General features: G+C 41.6%; 1 protein-coding gene across 1 annotated transcript in view; it reads right to left on the minus strand.

Moving 5' to 3' along the window:
- The window catches only part of SDE2 (spliceosome associated SDE2), a 28198-nt gene extending 15011 nt beyond the window's left edge, over positions 1 to 13187 (minus strand). Inside the window, exons 1-3 of the mRNA XM_089685092.1 lie at positions 12679 to 13187; positions 9297 to 9414; positions 5528 to 5639 (exon numbers count right to left, since the gene is read on the minus strand). Coding sequence (XP_089541218.1) covers positions 5528 to 5639; positions 9297 to 9414; positions 12679 to 12828 — 380 coding nt within the window. The 5' untranslated portion in view covers positions 12829 to 13187. The remainder of the gene's footprint in view (positions 1 to 5527; positions 5640 to 9296; positions 9415 to 12678) is intronic.
- Positions 13188 to 19197: the final 6010 nt, after the last annotated feature.

Raw genomic sequence — 19197 nt, forward strand, 5'->3', positions numbered from 1 at the left:
AGGATTATTATACTCTGCAATACGGCAAAAGGGCACAAGGGGGTGCTAACTCCAATACGGAATAAAGCACTAATAATGAAATATACTACAGAACGGAACAACCTATTATATAGTTATAAAAAATATATACATGATGTTTCATAATATATAATAAAACATGTACCAATATCAGGATATGTAATACAATTTCCTAAAAAATCGTGATGAGACTCAATATAAAATCAATAAAAGATAAAAAATTTATAATAAAATAAAATAGTATAATAGTATAAAAGAGACAAAAGAAAAAATACCAGGAATCATGGGGTATTAAAGAACCTAATAGGGCGAAAGATGTGTAGCTTAATAGTAGTCAATTGTTTGCAATAAAGCAGTTGACATCAATTTCTATATTGTGTCCTAGTGGGTATAAAGTACCCAGTTCATATACCCACTTAGTTTCTGCTTGTGATACTGCACGCATTTTGTTCATGCCTCTCCAGTGTGGAGTGATGATATCAATCGCCGTAAACTTAAGCGAGGTGGGATCTTGATTGTGATAGATCCTATAATGATTTGATAAGGCATGGTCCTTGTATCCTTTCTTAATGTTGGATACATGCTCGTGTAAACGATCACGTAATCTCCTAGTGGTGCGACCCACATACTGTTTTAAACAAGGGCATTGTAGTAAGTACACTATGTACCTACTATTACAAGAAATAAAATGCCTTATGGTATATGTTTTACCTGTAACATGTGAATTAAATGTATTTACCCTGCGTTTCCTGGTATTACCACATTTACAAATAACGCACCTGTTACATGGATGAAAACCCGTTAGGTCAGCAAATAATTTTACATTTTTAGGGGGGTCAATGACATTAGATGCCAGACTGTGTCTCATAGAGGACGCTCTCCTAAACACAATTTCTGGTTTGTCTGGCAGAATATTACTCAAAATTGGATCAGTTTTAAGAATATCCCAATTCTTTTTTATTATTCTGCTAATAGATCTATGCTGGATTGAAAATGTTGTAACGAATGGGCAAACTTTAGCTTGTATAGGTCTAGTACTATTCTGTAGCATTGCATTCCTATCAAAGTTAGCTACATTGTTAAGAGTGTTTACCAGAGTATTATCGTCATATCCTTTTTCAAGGAATCGGTTTTTCAGAATATTGGCCTGAGAATGGTATACCTCTAGATCTGTACAATTTCTCCTAATCCTCATGAATTGACTTTTAGGTATATTAGCCAACCAGTTAGGGTGGTGACAACTGTTGGTAGGGATATAGCTGTTTCGATCCGTATTCTTAAAGAAAGATTTGGTTATAATCCTTCCGTCAATGTTCATGAGTGTTAAATCTAGAAAATTTCTCTTGTTTACTGTATGAGTAGGTGAGGTGAATATTTAGTTTGTTGTTGTTCAAGGTCCCAAAAAAGTTAATTAAGGATTCCTCATTACCATTCCATACCAACACAATATCATCTATATATCTTTTATAAATAGTCAATTCCGGCCAATCTCTAGCATATATAAAATCTTCCTCCCACCTTGACATAAACAGGTTAGCAAGACTGGGGGCAAACTTTGCCCCCATGGCCACTCCCTTAATCTGCAGATAGTGGGTCTTATTGAACCAGAAATAGTTTTTCATCATGGCAAAATCCAGTAACCGCAAAATGAAATCTTTCTGTACAATGGGTACAGTGCTGTAATGTGTCAAATAAAAATCAGCGGCCTCCATTCCATCACAGTGGTTAATATTAGTATACAGTGAAGTTACATCCGCTGTAACCAAAAATGTGTCTGGGGAGATATTAACATTGTTGATAAGGTTCAATACTTGCTTGGTGTCCTTTAAGTAAGACGGTGTCTGTATAACCAAAGGCTGCAAAAAGAAATCAATGTATTTTCCAATTTTTGAGCACAAAGACCCAATTCCACTAATTATGGGGCGACCTGGTGGTTTATTGGGGTCTTTGTGAATTTTAGGCAATATGTATAAAATGGGTAGTTTAGGGGCAGCAGGAATCAAAAAAGCCTTCTCTTTCTTATTTAGTATGTGATTATCATTACTCATACAGTAAACAAGAGATACATTTTCTAGATTTAACACTCATGAACATTGACGGAAGGATTATAACCAAATCTTTCTTTAAGAATACGGATCGAAACAGCTATATCCCTACCAACAGTTGTCACCACCCTAACTGGTTGGCTAATATACCTAAAAGTCAATTCATGAGGATTAGGAGAAATTGTACAGATCTAGAGGTATACCATTCTCAGGCCAATATTCTGAAAAACCGATTCCTTGAAAAAGGATATGACGATAATACTCTGGTAAACACTCTTAACAATGTAGCTAACTTTGATAGGAATGCAATGCTACAGAATAGTACTAGACCTATACAAGCTAAAGTTTGCCCATTCGTTACAACATTTTCAATCCAGCATAGATCTATTAGCAGAATAATAAAAAAGAATTGGGATATTCTTAAAACTGATCCAATTTTGAGTAATATTCTGCCAGACAAACCAGAAATTGTGTTTAGGAGAGCGTCCTCTATGAGACACAGTCTGGCATCTAATGTCATTGACCCCCCTAAAAATGTAAAATTATTTGCTGACCTAACGGGTTTTCATCCATGTAACAGGTGCGTTATTTGTAAATGTGGTAATACCAGGAAACGCAGGGTAAAAACATTTAATTCACATGTTACAGGTAAAACATATACCATAAGGCATTTTATTTCTTGTAATAGTAGGTACATAGTGTACTTACTACAATGCCCTTGTTTAAAACAGTATGTGGGTCGCACCACTAGGAGATTACGTGATCGTTTACGCGAGCATGTATCCAACATTAAGAAAGGATACAAGGACCATGCCTTATCAAATCATTATAGGATCTATCACAATCAAGATCCCACCTCGCTTAAGTTTACGGCGATTGATATCATCACTCCACACTGAAGAGGCATGAACAAAATGCGTGCAGTATCACAAGCAGAAACTAAGTGGGTATATGAACTGGGTACTTTATACCCACTAGGACACAATATAGAAATTGATGTCAACTGCTTTATTGCAAACAATTGACTACTATTAAGCTACACATCTTTCGCCCTATTAGGTTCTTTAATACCCCATGATTCCTGGTATTTTTTCTTTTGTCTCTTTTATACTATTATACTATTTTATTTTATTATAAATTTTTTATCTTTTATTGATTTTATATTGAGTCTCATCACGATTTTTTAGGAAATTGTATTACATATCCTGATATTGGTACATGTTTTATTATATATTATGAAACATCATGTATATATTTTTTATAACTATATAATAGGTTGTTCCGTTCTGTAGTATATTTCATTATTAGTGCTTTATTCCGTATTGGAGTTAGCACCCCCTTGTGCCCTTTTGCCGTATTGCAGAGTATAATAATCCTGATTATTATTTGGATATTAAATAGAATTTTTTGGGTCTGATACTTTACCCATCTATTATATTGAGTATTAGTTTGTAATCCTCATCTCTATTTGACCCCTAATGTAATTTTATAAGGTTTTGGTTGTACCACTTAATGTTAGTAACAACCGTTTTTATCAGGAACTGCATATGCTTTTTAACCTATGGCAAAATGGCGTCTATGGAGTCGCGCATGCGCACTCCATAGACTTCGGCAAAATGGCGGCGCCGCACTGCGCATGCGCGAATGCCGCGATTCAGAATAAATCAGATGGACGTCTGTCATGCTCTGGTTGGTATCCCCTCTGATGATGTGCTTGGGCACGAAAGGCCTTAGGAGGAACCGACAGAGCATGACGTCATCTTCTGCCCGGAGCCACGAGACAGCCCCGCGGCCATTTTAACTCAGGGTCAGTACCATTGCTGCGTACTCTGCTTTATTTATGTACTGTACACAGCCTTACTACCCTGCCTGTTATTTGAGTTACATTGAATAAACATATTTTAAAATACTACACTATGGGCACCTGTTTCTTGGTTCCCATTGGGAGCTAAATCCATTTGCAGGATCCCTGTAGTACTCACCTATCACCACCAGAGGGACGGAGCTTTTGGAGTCTGGCTGATAATCATACCTACCTTAAGGGGACCTCCGGATCTCTGATATATCTTCCCAGGCTGACTGATCCACATATTGGAATTCACCCTCTCCATCTACTCTAGGATTCCAGGAGTTATTCATTTATGCGCATTTTCCATGCGCGTCCGGTGAGTGCGCACTCTTTCCATTGCTTCCTGGTCTTCATCAGCTTTTTCTTGGGACTATATATTTATATTAGCTAATAACCACGGACTATTTGCTTTTTACACTCATTTCTCAGCGCTGCACTTTGTTATTACAATTTAGAAAGCATTGCACCAGTGATCAGTAGATTGCTGATGCCATGCAGGTCTCCTGCAGATCTGTCAGAATATCTGCTTGCCATATGGGATGTACGGTCAAGCAGATATACTGTCAGGAAGCTTCAATGAACTACCACGGCGCACCACAGCACTGTGGTAGTTCACTGAAAACTGCAAGCCCACAGCCGCTAAGGCTGCCGGGACTTATAGGTACTCACTCACAGAACACTGAATAAGTGACGCAGTTGTGTGGGCAGTGCCCCGCATGGCGTCATTGTTTTAAAATCTGACAGATAGTATGGGGAAAGTTCTCCTCATACTATCCTTCAGAGGAGCCATCTTAGGCTGTGTATTTCTATTGTTACACACAGTGTAGGGATACACAAGTCTAACTCCTGCATGCAAGAATGGCTCCATAAGATGCTGCAAGAGAAAGGAGCCAATCTGAAAGAGGAAACCTGAGGCCGAAGTCATAGCACCATCTTAAAATGGAACATAGGAAAGGATTAAAAGTGGCATAACAGGTAAGTAATTAAAACAGCTGCTGAAAGTGCTTAGAAAAAAAAAAAAAAAAAATTTAGGTTTAATAGGGTTTAACATTATATTAAGTCCTCAGAAGCAACTGAAGCCAATGAGCCACCATTGAACTGTGACAGTTCTGGGGGAAAAAACAAAACAAAAAACACTACAGCATGGACAGAAATCAATCAGTGCTGTCATATGCAGCATCAATAATCCTGTATAAGCCAAGAACCCAGTAACCTGTAGCTTATACAAGGATTTCCTATTACTCCAGGCAAGTGAATGTAAAAGGTAGGTGGGTAATGCTGCCATGGCTAAATTCGTTCTGAAAATTCTAGTTGACTGGCTGCCATAATGACCCTATTCCTTCAACATATCATGGTTAATTCAGTACTCCTTGAACTGCTCTATATACACAGAAGCACTCTCACGCACAAGAGATTCATTTTGCATTGCATGAGCAATAAAAAGCTGAGCTGCAATGCAGACCTTCCTTTGGCAATTTGTGGGTACTGAAATAAACATCTTATTATAGGGCTTGAATGTACTGTGTAATCCAAAAAAGGTCAACAAAATACTGATTTTTTTTTCAGTCAGTTTACAACACATTTATATTATACCCAGCAAGAATTTGTGACTTACGCTTTTTCATGATTAACATCTCTAAGTCGCCTTCCACTGAGATCACGACAGGCCTCTCTATTTGTAGTCTTCTCAATTTGAGCCCCCAGTGCCCTAAGCATGGAACCAAAACCTACAAATAAAGTATACACTAATTATTTCCCTCTTCTCAAATTCTCGCTCGGAATACAACAAAACAAATGCAGTACACCTCTGCAATACATGCACATTTCTCCATTTTTGTCTCTAACCAATATACTACCATTTATTCATTTTCTGAAAGCAGAGACCCTGGAGAATAAAATGGTGGTATTTTCATTTTGTCACACAATATTAGTGCACATATTTTTCAAACCCATATTTTCAGTAGACAAAAAATAAACCTATAAAAGATGAGGTTGTGGATTGTATATAAAAGTACTCAACATCAAAACTGCACATGCCTGTGAAACAGCAACAAACTTTGGTACCCCAAAATTGTTCAAAGGCAATGCTTTAAAGCCCACCTATGAGATTACATAAAATCACAATTTATGCAATCCTAGGAAACTGGGATTTTTCAGTGATCTATTTTGCCATCTGTGTCCCAATGAGGAGATTTCCCTTCACTTCCTGTCCCAGAGCCAAACAGGAAGTGAGAGAATCTCTCCAAAGTAAGGGAATCCCTGGTTGTTACCAGGATCACTAGAATTGGTGTCCCCATTGAAGAATTTCCCCTCCATCGCTGTCCTGGTAACAACCTAAAGTTTGGGATTTTCTTTAACTTTCATTCTTGGTGACAAATAGAAGACAAATAGACCGTAGGAGTCTCCCTAAAGAGACAGCAATAAAAAACTGAAAAGGGTTTTAATCCCTCTCCGCTCTATCAAAAAAAAAAAAAAAAAAAATTGCTTTTAGATACACTTTCACTTTATTGCTCTCACATAGGGAGGACTAATAGCCCCCTAAGTGATAGCATAGTAGAAATGACAGGTCCTTTTTAGGGAGAGCACAGGGGACTATCAGATCTCGAGTGTCACTTATAGACCCTAGTGAAGCTGATTAACCACAGCTCATGCTTGATCAGTTTCTTTCCCAGCCAGTGTTGCCATGGAATGACATCTAGCTTTGAACCTGGAAGTGACAAAATTGCTAGTCTACAAGCATCTGAGCTTCCACCTCACTGTTAACCTTCTTGTCCCTTTAAATTTGGAATTTGCAAGACTCTACAGAAACCGCCCTCTTAAAACTCACCTCTGATTTAACTGACAAAATTAATGGTCACTACTCTGTACTCTGACTCGGATACTGAATTTTCATCTGTATTCAATACAATGGACCACTGGCTCCTCCTCCTCAAAAAAAAAAAAAAAAACACAACAACTTAACCTCCCTCTGCAGTGTCCCCTACAACTATCCCCTCTTCCTTAGGGGACATCCAACCCTCTGTTCTCAGGTTTATTCTATTCTCTACATACACTCCCTCTGCCTACACCCTTTGTGTCCCACATCCATTTGCTGTCCAAATCTTGCCACCTTTATCTAACAATTCCAAAATTCACCCCTTCCTAACAAATTACACCACAAAGCTTCTTATTCACTCCGTTATCTCTCACCTCGACTATTGCAACTCCCTCCTCATTGGACCTACCTCCACACAGGCTATCCCCCTTTAGTCTATCATGAATGCTCTGCAGGAATCATCCACCTTACCAATGGTTCAGTGTCTGCCACTCCTCTCTGCTATTCCATGCACTGGCTTCCGTTCACCCAACAAATAAAATTTAAATACCTAGTATATTATACAAAGCCATCCACAAGTCTGCTCCAAGCTAAATCACCAACCTCATCTCAAAATATCACCAAAACTATCCTCTATGCACCTCCCAAGACCTCTTCCTCGCTCGTCACCAACTCCCATGCTTGTGTCTAGGATTTCCCCAGAGCTTCTCCTATTTTCTTGAACTCCCTACCCCAATTCATCAATCTCCTACTCTATCTGCCATCAGGGGATCCCTGAAAACTCATCTCCTCTGGGAAGCCTATCCGATCTCTACTTAACTGAATTTTACTTTCTCCATTAACTCATACCCCCACAGTTATTACCTTTTGTATCACTTACCGCTCTCATTAGATTGTAAATGGTACCTAGCAAGGCCCTCTGAACCCTCCTATACTGAACTGCATTGTAACTGTACTGTTTCCCTTAATTTTGTAAAGCACTGTGCAAATTGTTGGCACTATATACATTTTGTATTATAATAATAAAAAATAATAATCACATGCAAAACTGGCATAAGTAATATGTTGCCTGTTGCCTACCTTGCTGTGCAGTGTAGCAGATGTGTGTAAATTACACAGAATTACAAAGTATGCTATAGGCATGTTGAACAGTAAACATACATTTAAACTATGCTTTTAACCTCCCTAGCGGTCTGATTATGTCCATATTTCTGTGCTCAAAGCGGTACATTTTTTTGCATGGAAATATGTATTTTTTATTGTAGACCTGTAATTTTTAGGAATAACTCACTGAAATCTGTCCGAACAAGAGTCTAGTAAACATCCCGGGTAGGATAAAATTTGAAACACAAAATCAAAAATTATAATTTAATAAATAATCATAAAAAATAACATAATAATAAATTTAATTCAATAATATAATCAAACCAAAAACACAGAATTTTGAAATATAGTGCCAAGTTCGCACATCACTGAGCAAAGTCGCAAAATCGTTTTCAGTGTCTGATGACGAATTTCCCCACGAATCATTATCACTCAATTCTGCAAGTGGTTCTGATTTACTATCGCTGTTCTCTAGCTGGTCTAAAACCGCTTTTGACCTAAAGGGACGCTTTTTGGACGCCATGGACTTTTCTCAGTTTCCAGGCAGAAAGAACAGACAAAATGCAGGCAGGGCAGAGGACAAAGCATTAGGGACAAAATGTATGTGAAATGGTTTGAGACAGTAACGTTATACTATGTGATTTTAGTGTATTTAGTGAATGTCACTTTTTGTCATTTTCAAATTTCCTGCTCTTCCGTCCCCTGTACATCCCGACGTCGCAGGGGACGGAACCCAGATGACAGATGCCGGCATCCGCCGGATTACATTGCCGGGGACACTGCAGGAGGGACAACGTGGGAACGCAGGACAAGGTAAGTGGTTGAGGGATCCCGGAGCAGCACCGCATGGTAAGCCCGAGTGTAGCTCGGGGTTAGCGCTTGTGGTACTGAAACTTTACCCCGAGCTACACTCAGGAATACCGCCAGGGAGGTTAATGGACTGTCTGAAGCTCTGCTTTCACTTCTCTAGCCAGTAGCGGGCAGTAATAAATAACCTGACTGTTCAGTATTTGCATTATGACCTTTATCTCCAATTAAGACATACAATACAACCTTCATTATATACTAGATGTAGGGTGTTTGGATATGTGAGATTAACCCCTTAGTGCCAGTCATACACATATGTGGCAGCCTGGAAGTGGGCCTTATTCTGTTCCGCCACGTGTCCATGTTCCGTGCTGGGAGCATGTTCTCGCTCATGCCCACAGCACAGTGACCACACTGTCACAGACAATTCCCAGCCACACAGCGAAGACCAGAAGCCGATAGGACTGGCTCCCGATCCACATAATCACTGTGACAGCCAATCACAGTGATCACATTATCGGGAAGCCCATGTAACACCTGTGGTGTTATAATCTCATGACGAGCCAGCAATAAGGGGTTAAGATTTGATGATTTTCCTGACAGAGTGGATAAGATTTGCCAATAACTTTTATGATTTAGAAAAACTTCACAAACATACCTCCTTTTCCTCCACAGAGTCGCGGCTCCACACTGTAAGTGTATCCATTCTGCACAGCGTCATCTCTGCTAAGTCGTCGCCCATTACAGGTCACATAAAAGTCCCAGCAAGATATTCCCTGAAAAGATGTCAAACCACCATCAAGTTACACCAAATACTTCTTAAGAGGGACCCTGTTGCCAACTTCTAAAATGCTGTCAAAAGCACATAAAAATCAAGCACTTTAACAAATAATTTGCTGCATTTTCTTTACCATTAACATTGTTTTGCTTACTTGTGTTTAAACATGCTAGAAAATCTTTGCTCCACAAAGTGTCATCCCTCTAAAACAGCCCCCTCTGTCCTTGTACACCATAGAAACGCTCAGAAAATGAGAAAGCCGATTACTTTTTGTACTGGCCCAGCTGCTATGCCCCTCCCTACACAACCTGTTATGTGTCTGAGAGGGTAAGAATGAAGGGAATTACAAAGGCATAAATTTGAGCTCTGTGTCTGCAGACACATCTGAACTGGTGTGTCCTCCACTCTCTATCCTAAAGGCTGTGTGTTTGGCCAGGACTGTATTGGGTTAAAGCGATAGTAAAAAAAAAAAAGGTCCCGGGCAGTAATGTGCTAGTATGGTGTGCACCACACGCTAGCACATTATGACAGAGTTGATTGAAAACGAACTCCAGCGGCACGCTATCACCACTGTCTTCACCCAGTCTTCCTACCTGGTTGGCAGGCTTTGGCGGTATGAATGGCCATGGCACGGGAGATACGGTTTAAGGCACAGGGCTCTGAAAGTACGGCCTGGTATGCTGTTCCTTCAGAGCTCATGCGCCGGTGATGTCACCTGCTGCTGCCAGAGTCAATATCTCCTAAAAAGTGCACATTTAGGAGATACATACCGTACCTATAGGCAAGATTCAACCAAGGGAGCTTAATCCCACTTTGAGAGCTCTCTCAACACAGAAACATTGGTCATCCAACATATGTGAGGGCATTACCCTGGTTCACACTGAACGCGACTTTGAAAATCGCTCTACTTCCTTAGAACATCTGTCAGGTTTTTATTGCTGTCTGTGTCCCCATAAAGGAGATTCAACCTCTCTATTTGTCCTGTTTATTGTAATTAAGGGTGGCACAGTGGCTTAGTGGTTAGCACGTCTGCCGTGCAGTAAATGGCTCATGGGTTCAATTCCCAACCATGGCGCCACCTGCATGGAGTTTGCATGTTCTCCCTGTGCTTGCGTGGGTTTCCTCCGGGTACTCTGGTTTCCTCCGACACTCCAAAGATATGCTGGTAGGTTAATTGGTTCCTGTCCAAATTGTCCTAGTTTCATCCCTGGCTATGCAGGATCTCCTGCATGGTAGGGGTTGGGGAAAGATTTGGCAACCTACCCTGTAAAATAATTGCGAAGACAATTCATGGAAAAAGTAGCTTACAAGTGACAGCCCATGCAATCGCCAAGGGTCGGATACGACTGAATGATAGAGATTGTAATTTTAAAAAATCCCAAATTTGGTGTTTTCCCCAGAACAGGAATAGTGGGAAATCTTCCAATGGGTATACTAGTTCTGGCAAACCTGGTGACAACCAGAGACTCCCTCACTTTGGAGGGATTTCCTTTCCCTTCCTGTTTTGGCTATTGGACAGGTCACAGAAAATCTCCCCAATGGGACACGGTGCAAAAAAAACTAGACAGGGGTTATAACCCTCCCTTACTATATCCAAAATAAAGAGTGTTTACTTTTGTTCTACTTTAACCACTGGAGCTCTGGAGGATTTTACCCTCTTTGTGACCAGGCCATTGAATGCTATACTGCACTGCGCTACTTTAACTGATAATTATGCAGTCATGCAACGCTGTACCCAAACGAAAGTTATATCATTTTTTTTTTCCACACAAACAGAATTTGCTTTTGGTGGTATTTGATCTCCGCTGATTTTTTTGAGATTTAAAAAAAAATTTTTTTTTTTTAAATTCCCCCAAAACATTTTTTACTTTCTGCTATAAAACATCTCCAATGGAAAAATGTTTACAAATCTAATTTCTTCAAAACTTTTGGCCAAAATGTATTCTGCTACATGTCTTTGGTTAACGAAAAAAAAGAGACTAATAAGTGTATTATGATTGGCTTGTGTGAAAAGTTTGTATTTATTTTATTTTTTTTTAATACTACTAGTGGCAGTGATCAGAGACTTATAATGGGATTGCGATCTGACTGATATCACCAATGATAATACTGTACACGGCCACTGTACTAATGGCACTGGCTGGGAAGGGGTTAACATGTAGGGTGATCAAGGGGTTAAATGTTTCCTTAATGTGTGCTGATTTTACTAAGATCTCTAAAGTTTCAAATGCATTATTACTACTTCTGTACAGAGCTCTGTGTTGCCTGTCAACACAGAGCTCTGGGCTGTGATAGGACATAGCCGAAAAGCAGGTCCAAGCCATGAATCACTTGGCCAGGACTTGCTGACAGGCTCCCGCTGTGTACAATCACAGGGGTGCCGCCCAGGAGGGGAGGTTGGTGCATGCACGCTCCCGAAACCCAGAAGTAGGGGAGAGGTGTACAGATACATTGTTTTGTACCACAGAGGCCACCTCCCTACAGTACATTGCAGGCAGGCGGTCTGAAGGTGGTTAAAGCAGAGCTCCACCCAAAATGAGAAGTTCCGCTTTAAGCCCTCGTCCCTTGCTCCCCGTTAAGGATTGACATCTTTGGGGGGGGGGGGGGGTAGTTGCAGTTGGAGCGGTTACCCATTTTGACAGGTACCCACTTCCGCAGAAGATCTCCTCGCCCCCTTGCAGTCTTCTAGGACACATAGATCCCAGAAGACTGCAGGCCCATTCACAATGCACAGTAGGAACCCAGCTTCACAGCTGTCACAGCCCAGCCGGCTGCCCACGCTTAAGATGGCGGAAAGAGAGGACGGCCGGTGAACCTGGCTGCAGTGAGCACATCGCTGGATGGAGGGATGGGCGAGTGTCTGTTTTTTTTTTTTTAGAGCTCAGCAGTTACAAGTCGATCGCAGAGTTGTAAAAACTGCTCTGGTCCATGTACAGCGCTGATTGTAATGTACAGCGCTGAGTGAACTATTGGTGCTTTATAAATACTGTATAATAATAATAGGGCAAGAAAAGGTGTGACAGGGAAAGTGGTTAAAACTCCACATCCATGCAAGAGTATCCTGTCCACAGGGTGACAACTCTGCTGTGTCATTTCACTGTGGAAGGAAGAGTTGTCACCCTTTTAAAGGAAGTGGAAAATTAACAGCCTTCCTGGCAGGATCCATAGGTAATACAACTATACTACTGAGGGAAGGTTAGTGCCAGTCTGCTCCTTGTGGATAACCTGCCCTGGGCCCCCGCTGTCATATGAAGACACTCACCGGGCCGCTGGAGGGAAGGAGCTCCCTCACGGTGGATCCCTGTGGCAGCTCCGCCTGGCACAACCGGCCATTCTCCGGGTCCCTCCGCCACACCAGAAGCACAACCGCCTCCATCTTCCCCTTCCCTGAACACAGGCGAAGGGACGGCATCACCCAGTCACAGCACGTCGACCAGGCGTGGGCTCACATGACCCGCGCTAAATCGTCACTCACGCAAGGCCTTAACGGAATCCCCCAATCGCCATCTTTGTTGAGGTAAAGTCAAAGGCAGATATGGTTCTCACAATGCCAGAGAATGTTCTAGAAAATGTCGACAGCCCTCGACGGAAAACTAGGCAGAGTCAATCTAATAATTAAACAGGCGACTAAAAGTTGTATTGGCTGTTCGATTGCTTAGTCTTACAAAGTGATGGTTTTGTTAGTAAGACGTTTTTCTCGCGGTAGTGAAGTTATAAATGACTCTGTCGTTTAGTATGGCGTTCCTTTTCGATATGAGTGAGATGGAGTTCTCTTCCCCAAAAAAAGATGTCCGATAATAGGCAGCCGAGGGCGTGAGGTGGGCGTAAATCGCTGTGGTTGGTGGTTTGTGTTGGTGGGCGGGGCTGGGTATTGTGTATGCAGATTTGGCAGCAGCTGGGAGCTCCCTCAGGCATGTGTTGTGTCAGAGCTACATGGTCTGCCATGGGCTGCAGAGACTGAAGAGAACCTGTCCTGAGGGCCATATGCAATGTTCTCAGTATTCAATGTTAGCATTGTGAATAGAAAAGATTTGTATGTGCCATTGCCTATTACTAAGCTTCAGAGTCAGTCATGTCTGAGATGTCACCTTAGCCCTGATAGTTAATACCCTGGGGGGATCGATCAAAACTGGAGCAGCTGTGCATGGCAGCCAATCATCTTCTAGTTTTTCTTTTCGAAGCTTAAAGGAACAGTTTACCTTTATATAAAAAAAACTCTGCCAAGGGACGTCTAAATAACAACAAACTGCTGCTTTGACCCAACTTGAATAATGTCCTTGCTGTAGGTGACGGCCATTTATGTACCTCATGAAGTGTGACAGGAATGTTTCTAGGATGTTGCTAAGTGAGGCCTAGCTGTTACTGCTCACCTCCACCATCACCAGAGTGAGCTCTTTCTCTGATACAAACCCCCTCACTTTCTCTTTCTATGATACAAACCCCCTCAAATCCTCTTTCTCGGATACAACCCCCCCTCACATCCTCTTTCTCGGATACAACCCCCCCTCACATCCTCTTTCTCGGTTACAACCCCCCTCACATCCTCTTTCTCTGATACAAACCCCCTCACATCCTCTTTCTCTGATACAACCCCCCTCACATTGCCCTTCACTGATACAACCCCCCTCACATTCTCTTTCTCGGATACAAACCCCCTCACATTCTCTTTCTCTGATACAAACCCCCCTCACATCCTCTTTCTTGGATACAAGCCCCCTCACATCCTCTTTCTTGGATACAAACCCCCTCACATCCTCTTTCTTGGATACAAGCCCCCTCACATCCTCTTTCTTGGATACAAGCCCCCTCACATCCTCTTTCTCTGATACAAACCCCCTCACATCCTCTTTCTCGGATACAAACCCCCTCAAATCCTCTTTCACTGATACAACCCCCCTCACATCCTCTTTCTTGGATACAAGCCCCTCACATCCTCTTTCTTGGATACAAGCCCCCTCACATCCTCTTTCTCTGATACAAACCCCCTCACATCCTCTTTCTTGGATACAACCCCCTCACATCCTCTTTCTCTGATACAACCCCCCTCACATCCTCTTTCTCTGATACAACCCCCCTCACATCCTCTTTCTCTGATACAAACCCCCTCACATCTTCTTTCCCCTGATGCAGTAGCTCTGAGCTCAGCGGTTGAGAACACACTCCTGTGAAAGTGAAGGTGAGCAGTAACAGCTAGACCTCTCTTAGCAATGTCCTTAGCAACATCCTAGAAGTTTTCCAGTCAGGCTTCATGAGGTATGAAAATGGCCTTCACCCATAGCAAGAAAATTATTCAACTTTGACCAAAGCTGCACAGCCTGTTTTTACCTACAGGCGCCCCTTATCTGCATAGGCAGTTTTTTTGGTAACGGTGAACTAACCCCTTTAATAAATAAGCTGAAGCTGATTGGTTGTCATGCACAGCTAGTCCAGTTTTGATCAATTCTGCTCAACATCTTCCAGCTTCTGAGTGTGCATAAAAGGGTTTTAGTAATAAAACTCAGTAAGGCTCCGTTCACACTTGTGCAACTCCATAGTCATGCCATTTACATTGCGACTTTGATGCAACTTTGGCTTTGACTGTTGCACAGTTGTCACAGTGATAACATTGACCCCTTCCTGCCTATGGCTACTTTTACACTGAGGAGTTTTTGAAGCGTTTTTGCATTTTGCATTTTTGCATTTTTTTGCAAAAAGCACCTGAGAAGCTCAAGAAAAACACTTCCCTATGTATGTGAATGTATGTATGTTTTATGTATGTATATCTATGTATGTTTTCACACTGAGACTTTGCGCTTGCGTGGTGTAAAAACTGCTTGCAGCATCTTTGGGGCATGTTTGGTGAGTTAAAAAAAATACCCCAAAAACGCCTCTTCCCATTGAAATCAATGGAAAACACTTGAAAAATGCCTCAAAAACAAGTGCCTCAAGTCACGCTCAGAAAGCGTGGCAAAAACGCCTATGCATTTTTGCTGTGTTTTTGCGGCAGATCAGTGTGAAAGCAGCTTTAGGGTAAAACTAATGTTAAGGCCTAAACACAAGTGCAGCCCAGAAACAATGGTGTGCATTTTGCTTTTTTTTTTTTTATCCTGCCTAAAACACACTGACCTTAACTGACACTGATGCTAATTAAACATTTTTATTTTTTTTAAATTCTGCCCAAAATATACTGACCATGACCTTTGATCCTTACTTGACCCAAACACTAACACTGGCACCAATCTAGATCAGCTAGGTCTTTTTTCTTTATTATTAACCACTTGCCCTCCAGACGATTTACCCTCCTTCCTGACCAGGCCATTTTTTATGTTACGGCACTGTTACTTTAGGTGACAATTACACGGTTATGCAATGCTGCACCCAATTTAAATTTGCGTCCTTTTTTTCCCACGAATAGAGCTTTCTTTTGGTGATATTTGATCGCCTCTGCAGGCTTTATTTTTTGAGCTATAAAAAAAAAAAAATAGACTGACAATTTTGAGAAAAAAAAACAATATTTTTTACTTTTTGCTGTTAAACATGTCCAATAAAAAAATTTAAAAAATCTAATTTCGTCATAAATTTAGGCTAAAATGTATTCTGCTACATGTCTTTGCTAAAAAAAAATCCCAATATGTGTAAATTAATTGATTTACGTTTATAACTAGCGGTATATATTGGGATTTTTTTTATTTTTACTAGTAATGGCAGCGGTCAGCAACTTACAGCGGGACTGCAGTGGTCATAACGACACTGGGGGGAACTGACTTGGCGTCACTGACATCCCCAGTGACACCAATACAGTGATCAGGGCTAATAAAAAGCACTAACACTGTACTAATGGCACTGGGCAGGAAGGGGTTAATGTGGGGCAATCAAAGGGTAACTGTATGCTGTTTTACTGTAAGCTGTGTGTGTGCTTCACTGTAAGCACACTACTTTGTATGGCTTTGCTATGCAGAGGCACGCAAAGCAGTGTGCCAGAGCTGACAGGGACGAGAACTGTATTGTTTACTTACAGTTCTCTCCCTCTGTTGGTAATGCTCCTCGATCATCGAGTGCCGGCAAGTAACCACCGGGTGGGACCTGGTGATTGACAGCCGAGGCCGCGAATAGTGGCTCAGGTAGGACGTGCACAAGACTTACGCACACCCCCTACCCGGAAATGCAACATCACGTGTATATATATATACGTAATTTTGCGCACCCCTGCCACAGTATATCTGCTATAGGGCATCGGGAAAACAGTTAATAATTTTTTTTTACACACAGTTATGTTTTTTTTATGTCTGCAAAGGAGAGAGAGAGAGAGAAAGACAGAGAGAGAGAAAAAGAAACAGTTAACCCTTTGATCACCCCACGTTAACCTCTTCCTTTGATCAGCCCCAATGCATGCCCTCCAAACCTCAGATTAGCCCCAGTGAATACACCTTTGACCTCAGATCAGCCCCAATGCAAAAACATCAGACCTCAGATGAGCACCAAACCCTGTACATATAGGAAAGCAGGTAGGTAGGTATGCAGGTGGGCCTTTTCCAAGTTATTAACAGGCTTTCAGTGACAGCAGGGAGGTGAGTAGGCCAGGCTTTGTAATTGACAGCCAAGTGAGCAGTCACTTACAACCAATGACAGCAGGACTCATAGAAGTTCTAATGCTTCTCCATTCTGAAAAAAAAACAACATTTCTGGCCAAAGTTACACTTTTAACGTTCTTTCCTTTTTTCCTGTTTGTAGCTTAGCTGTGAAAATATTCTTCATTAGACCGAGTCATGCAGAGGATATTTTTACCAGCATCTGGCAAGTCCAAAGTTTGCAAAAGGGGTTGCAGTGTGGTCTATTCTCCGTTATGTAAAGTCTAGGTCTGCACACCTGTTTCATCTGTGGTGTGGCTTTGATGATGCTGATGTTTATATAAACTGACAGTTTCAGACTTTGGGCCCAAAGCTTAAAGTAAGTCCTATTTTATAAACAGAATTCAGCAGAACTTGTCCAGTTATGTCTGGAAACCCTACCGATTCCTGTTTTCCAATGCTTGCTGTTCAAATTCCGCTTAATGTAGCAACTACTCTTAAAAATACTCCCTCTCCCCTTCTAACACTTATTCTGACTAACCTGTGTAAGAGAGATTTGTATATTTATCTATTTTCAGGCTGCTGCGGTCTGGTTACGTGATCTCTCCTGTGTCAGCCAGTGCCAGTTGCAAGGGAATCAAGAGAACGCTCTACAACAGCTGGTAATGCCTCGGAATGGTGATGTCACCCATAGGCTCCTAAGGCCCATCCATTGTCGGCTCTCCCTCCTCTCCCCTGCAGCCACCACTGGCTAACAGAGGGGAGCAGGAGCATGTGACTGGACCGGCACAGCCTGAAAATAGGAAAGTATATACATCTTTCTTAGGGCTCCTGTACACTGCAGCTGGTAAACTCACGACTAGGAGCTGTTCGGCGTTTTTTTCAGCAGCCCCTGAATGTTTTCCTATGTGTCCATGTACACATCTTCGTTTACAGTTGTTTACAAGCAGTTGAGTTTACAGTAATGTTTTTGAACACAACAAACTTGCGTTCAGACGTCGATTCTATCAGTGTTTCAAACACAAAAACCGGAAAATCGCGTTTATAAGCGTTTGCAATTTTTTTTTAATTCTTCCAGTTCCCAATGCTGTCCAGAGCCTTTTTTCATCATGAAACATGCATGCAAAGAGTTTTCAGGGTGCTCAGATGGACAAAACCCTTAACAGGATGGACAAAACACGTAACAGGATGTTCCTACCAAGCTTGTCACACATTGTCCTAGATTGTAAGCTCCAAAGAGCAGGGACCTTCTATCCCTCTTGTATTGAACTGTATTGTTGCTGTATGGTCTCCCGTTATATTGTAAAGCGCTGTTGGTGCTATATAAATCCTGTATTATAATAATAATTGTAATGATCAATTCACACCTCAGACCTCTCCCACCCTTTGAAACAAAAGATATGTTAATGACCATTCACAGCTCAAATTCCTCATGAAGACCCCCTGCCAGGTGACCTTAATGACTCCCTCCACCAGACACCTTCCCACCCTTGGAAACAAAAAGAAATGTTAATGAGCAACTCCCACCTAATTATCTCAACACATACTGCTGTGTCTGCTTCTACTGTGTGTATTTCTCTGAAACAGTCTGAAATAGTTAATAATTTACCACTTTTCAGTGCATTCTGGGCATTTGGGAGGTTCTCCTGTGGTTATCTTTAAAAAACGCTTCAAAATGCAAACTCGGCTAAACGCGGTATGCAAACTTGGCAATGCGAACGTTTTTTAACCTGCATTTTCTTGCTGTCAATTTCCAGTGTTCAGAAGTGTTCTCCAAATATCCCGTGTACAAGAGCCCTTAGGAGGGTGGAGGGAGCATTTTTAAGTTTAGTTTGGCTTTGCCTGAAATTCTACTTTCCAGTCAGTGATCACTGGAGTGCTTTGGAGAGAAATGCTGCATGTGAACTCTGTTCACTTCAACATTGACCATGAAATCTGCTTCACAGAGTTTTAGGGGAAAAATGTTCCTCCATATACGGGTCAGCTATGTTCAGGGGCTGAAACTGGTAGTCCAGCTGGTGTACCTACTCTGGCCTGTGACATTAAAGTTTTAGTTTTTTTCCTTTAAAATAACAAAAATGTTATACTTATCTACTCTGTGCAGTGGTTTTGTACAGAGCGGCCCTGATCCTACTCTTCTCGGGTCCCCTGATGGCACTCCTGTCTCCTCCTCTGTTGCGAGTGCCCACCATAGAAATCCGCTTATTATGGGGGAACACATGCGGGCTAGCTCC

The sequence above is a fragment of the Staurois parvus genome, unplaced genomic scaffold, assembly GCF_062004578.1.
Source record: "Staurois parvus isolate SC_StPar_1 unplaced genomic scaffold, SC_StPar_1.0 ptg000362l, whole genome shotgun sequence".
NCBI classification, from domain to species: domain Eukaryota; kingdom Metazoa; phylum Chordata; class Amphibia; order Anura; family Ranidae; genus Staurois; species Staurois parvus.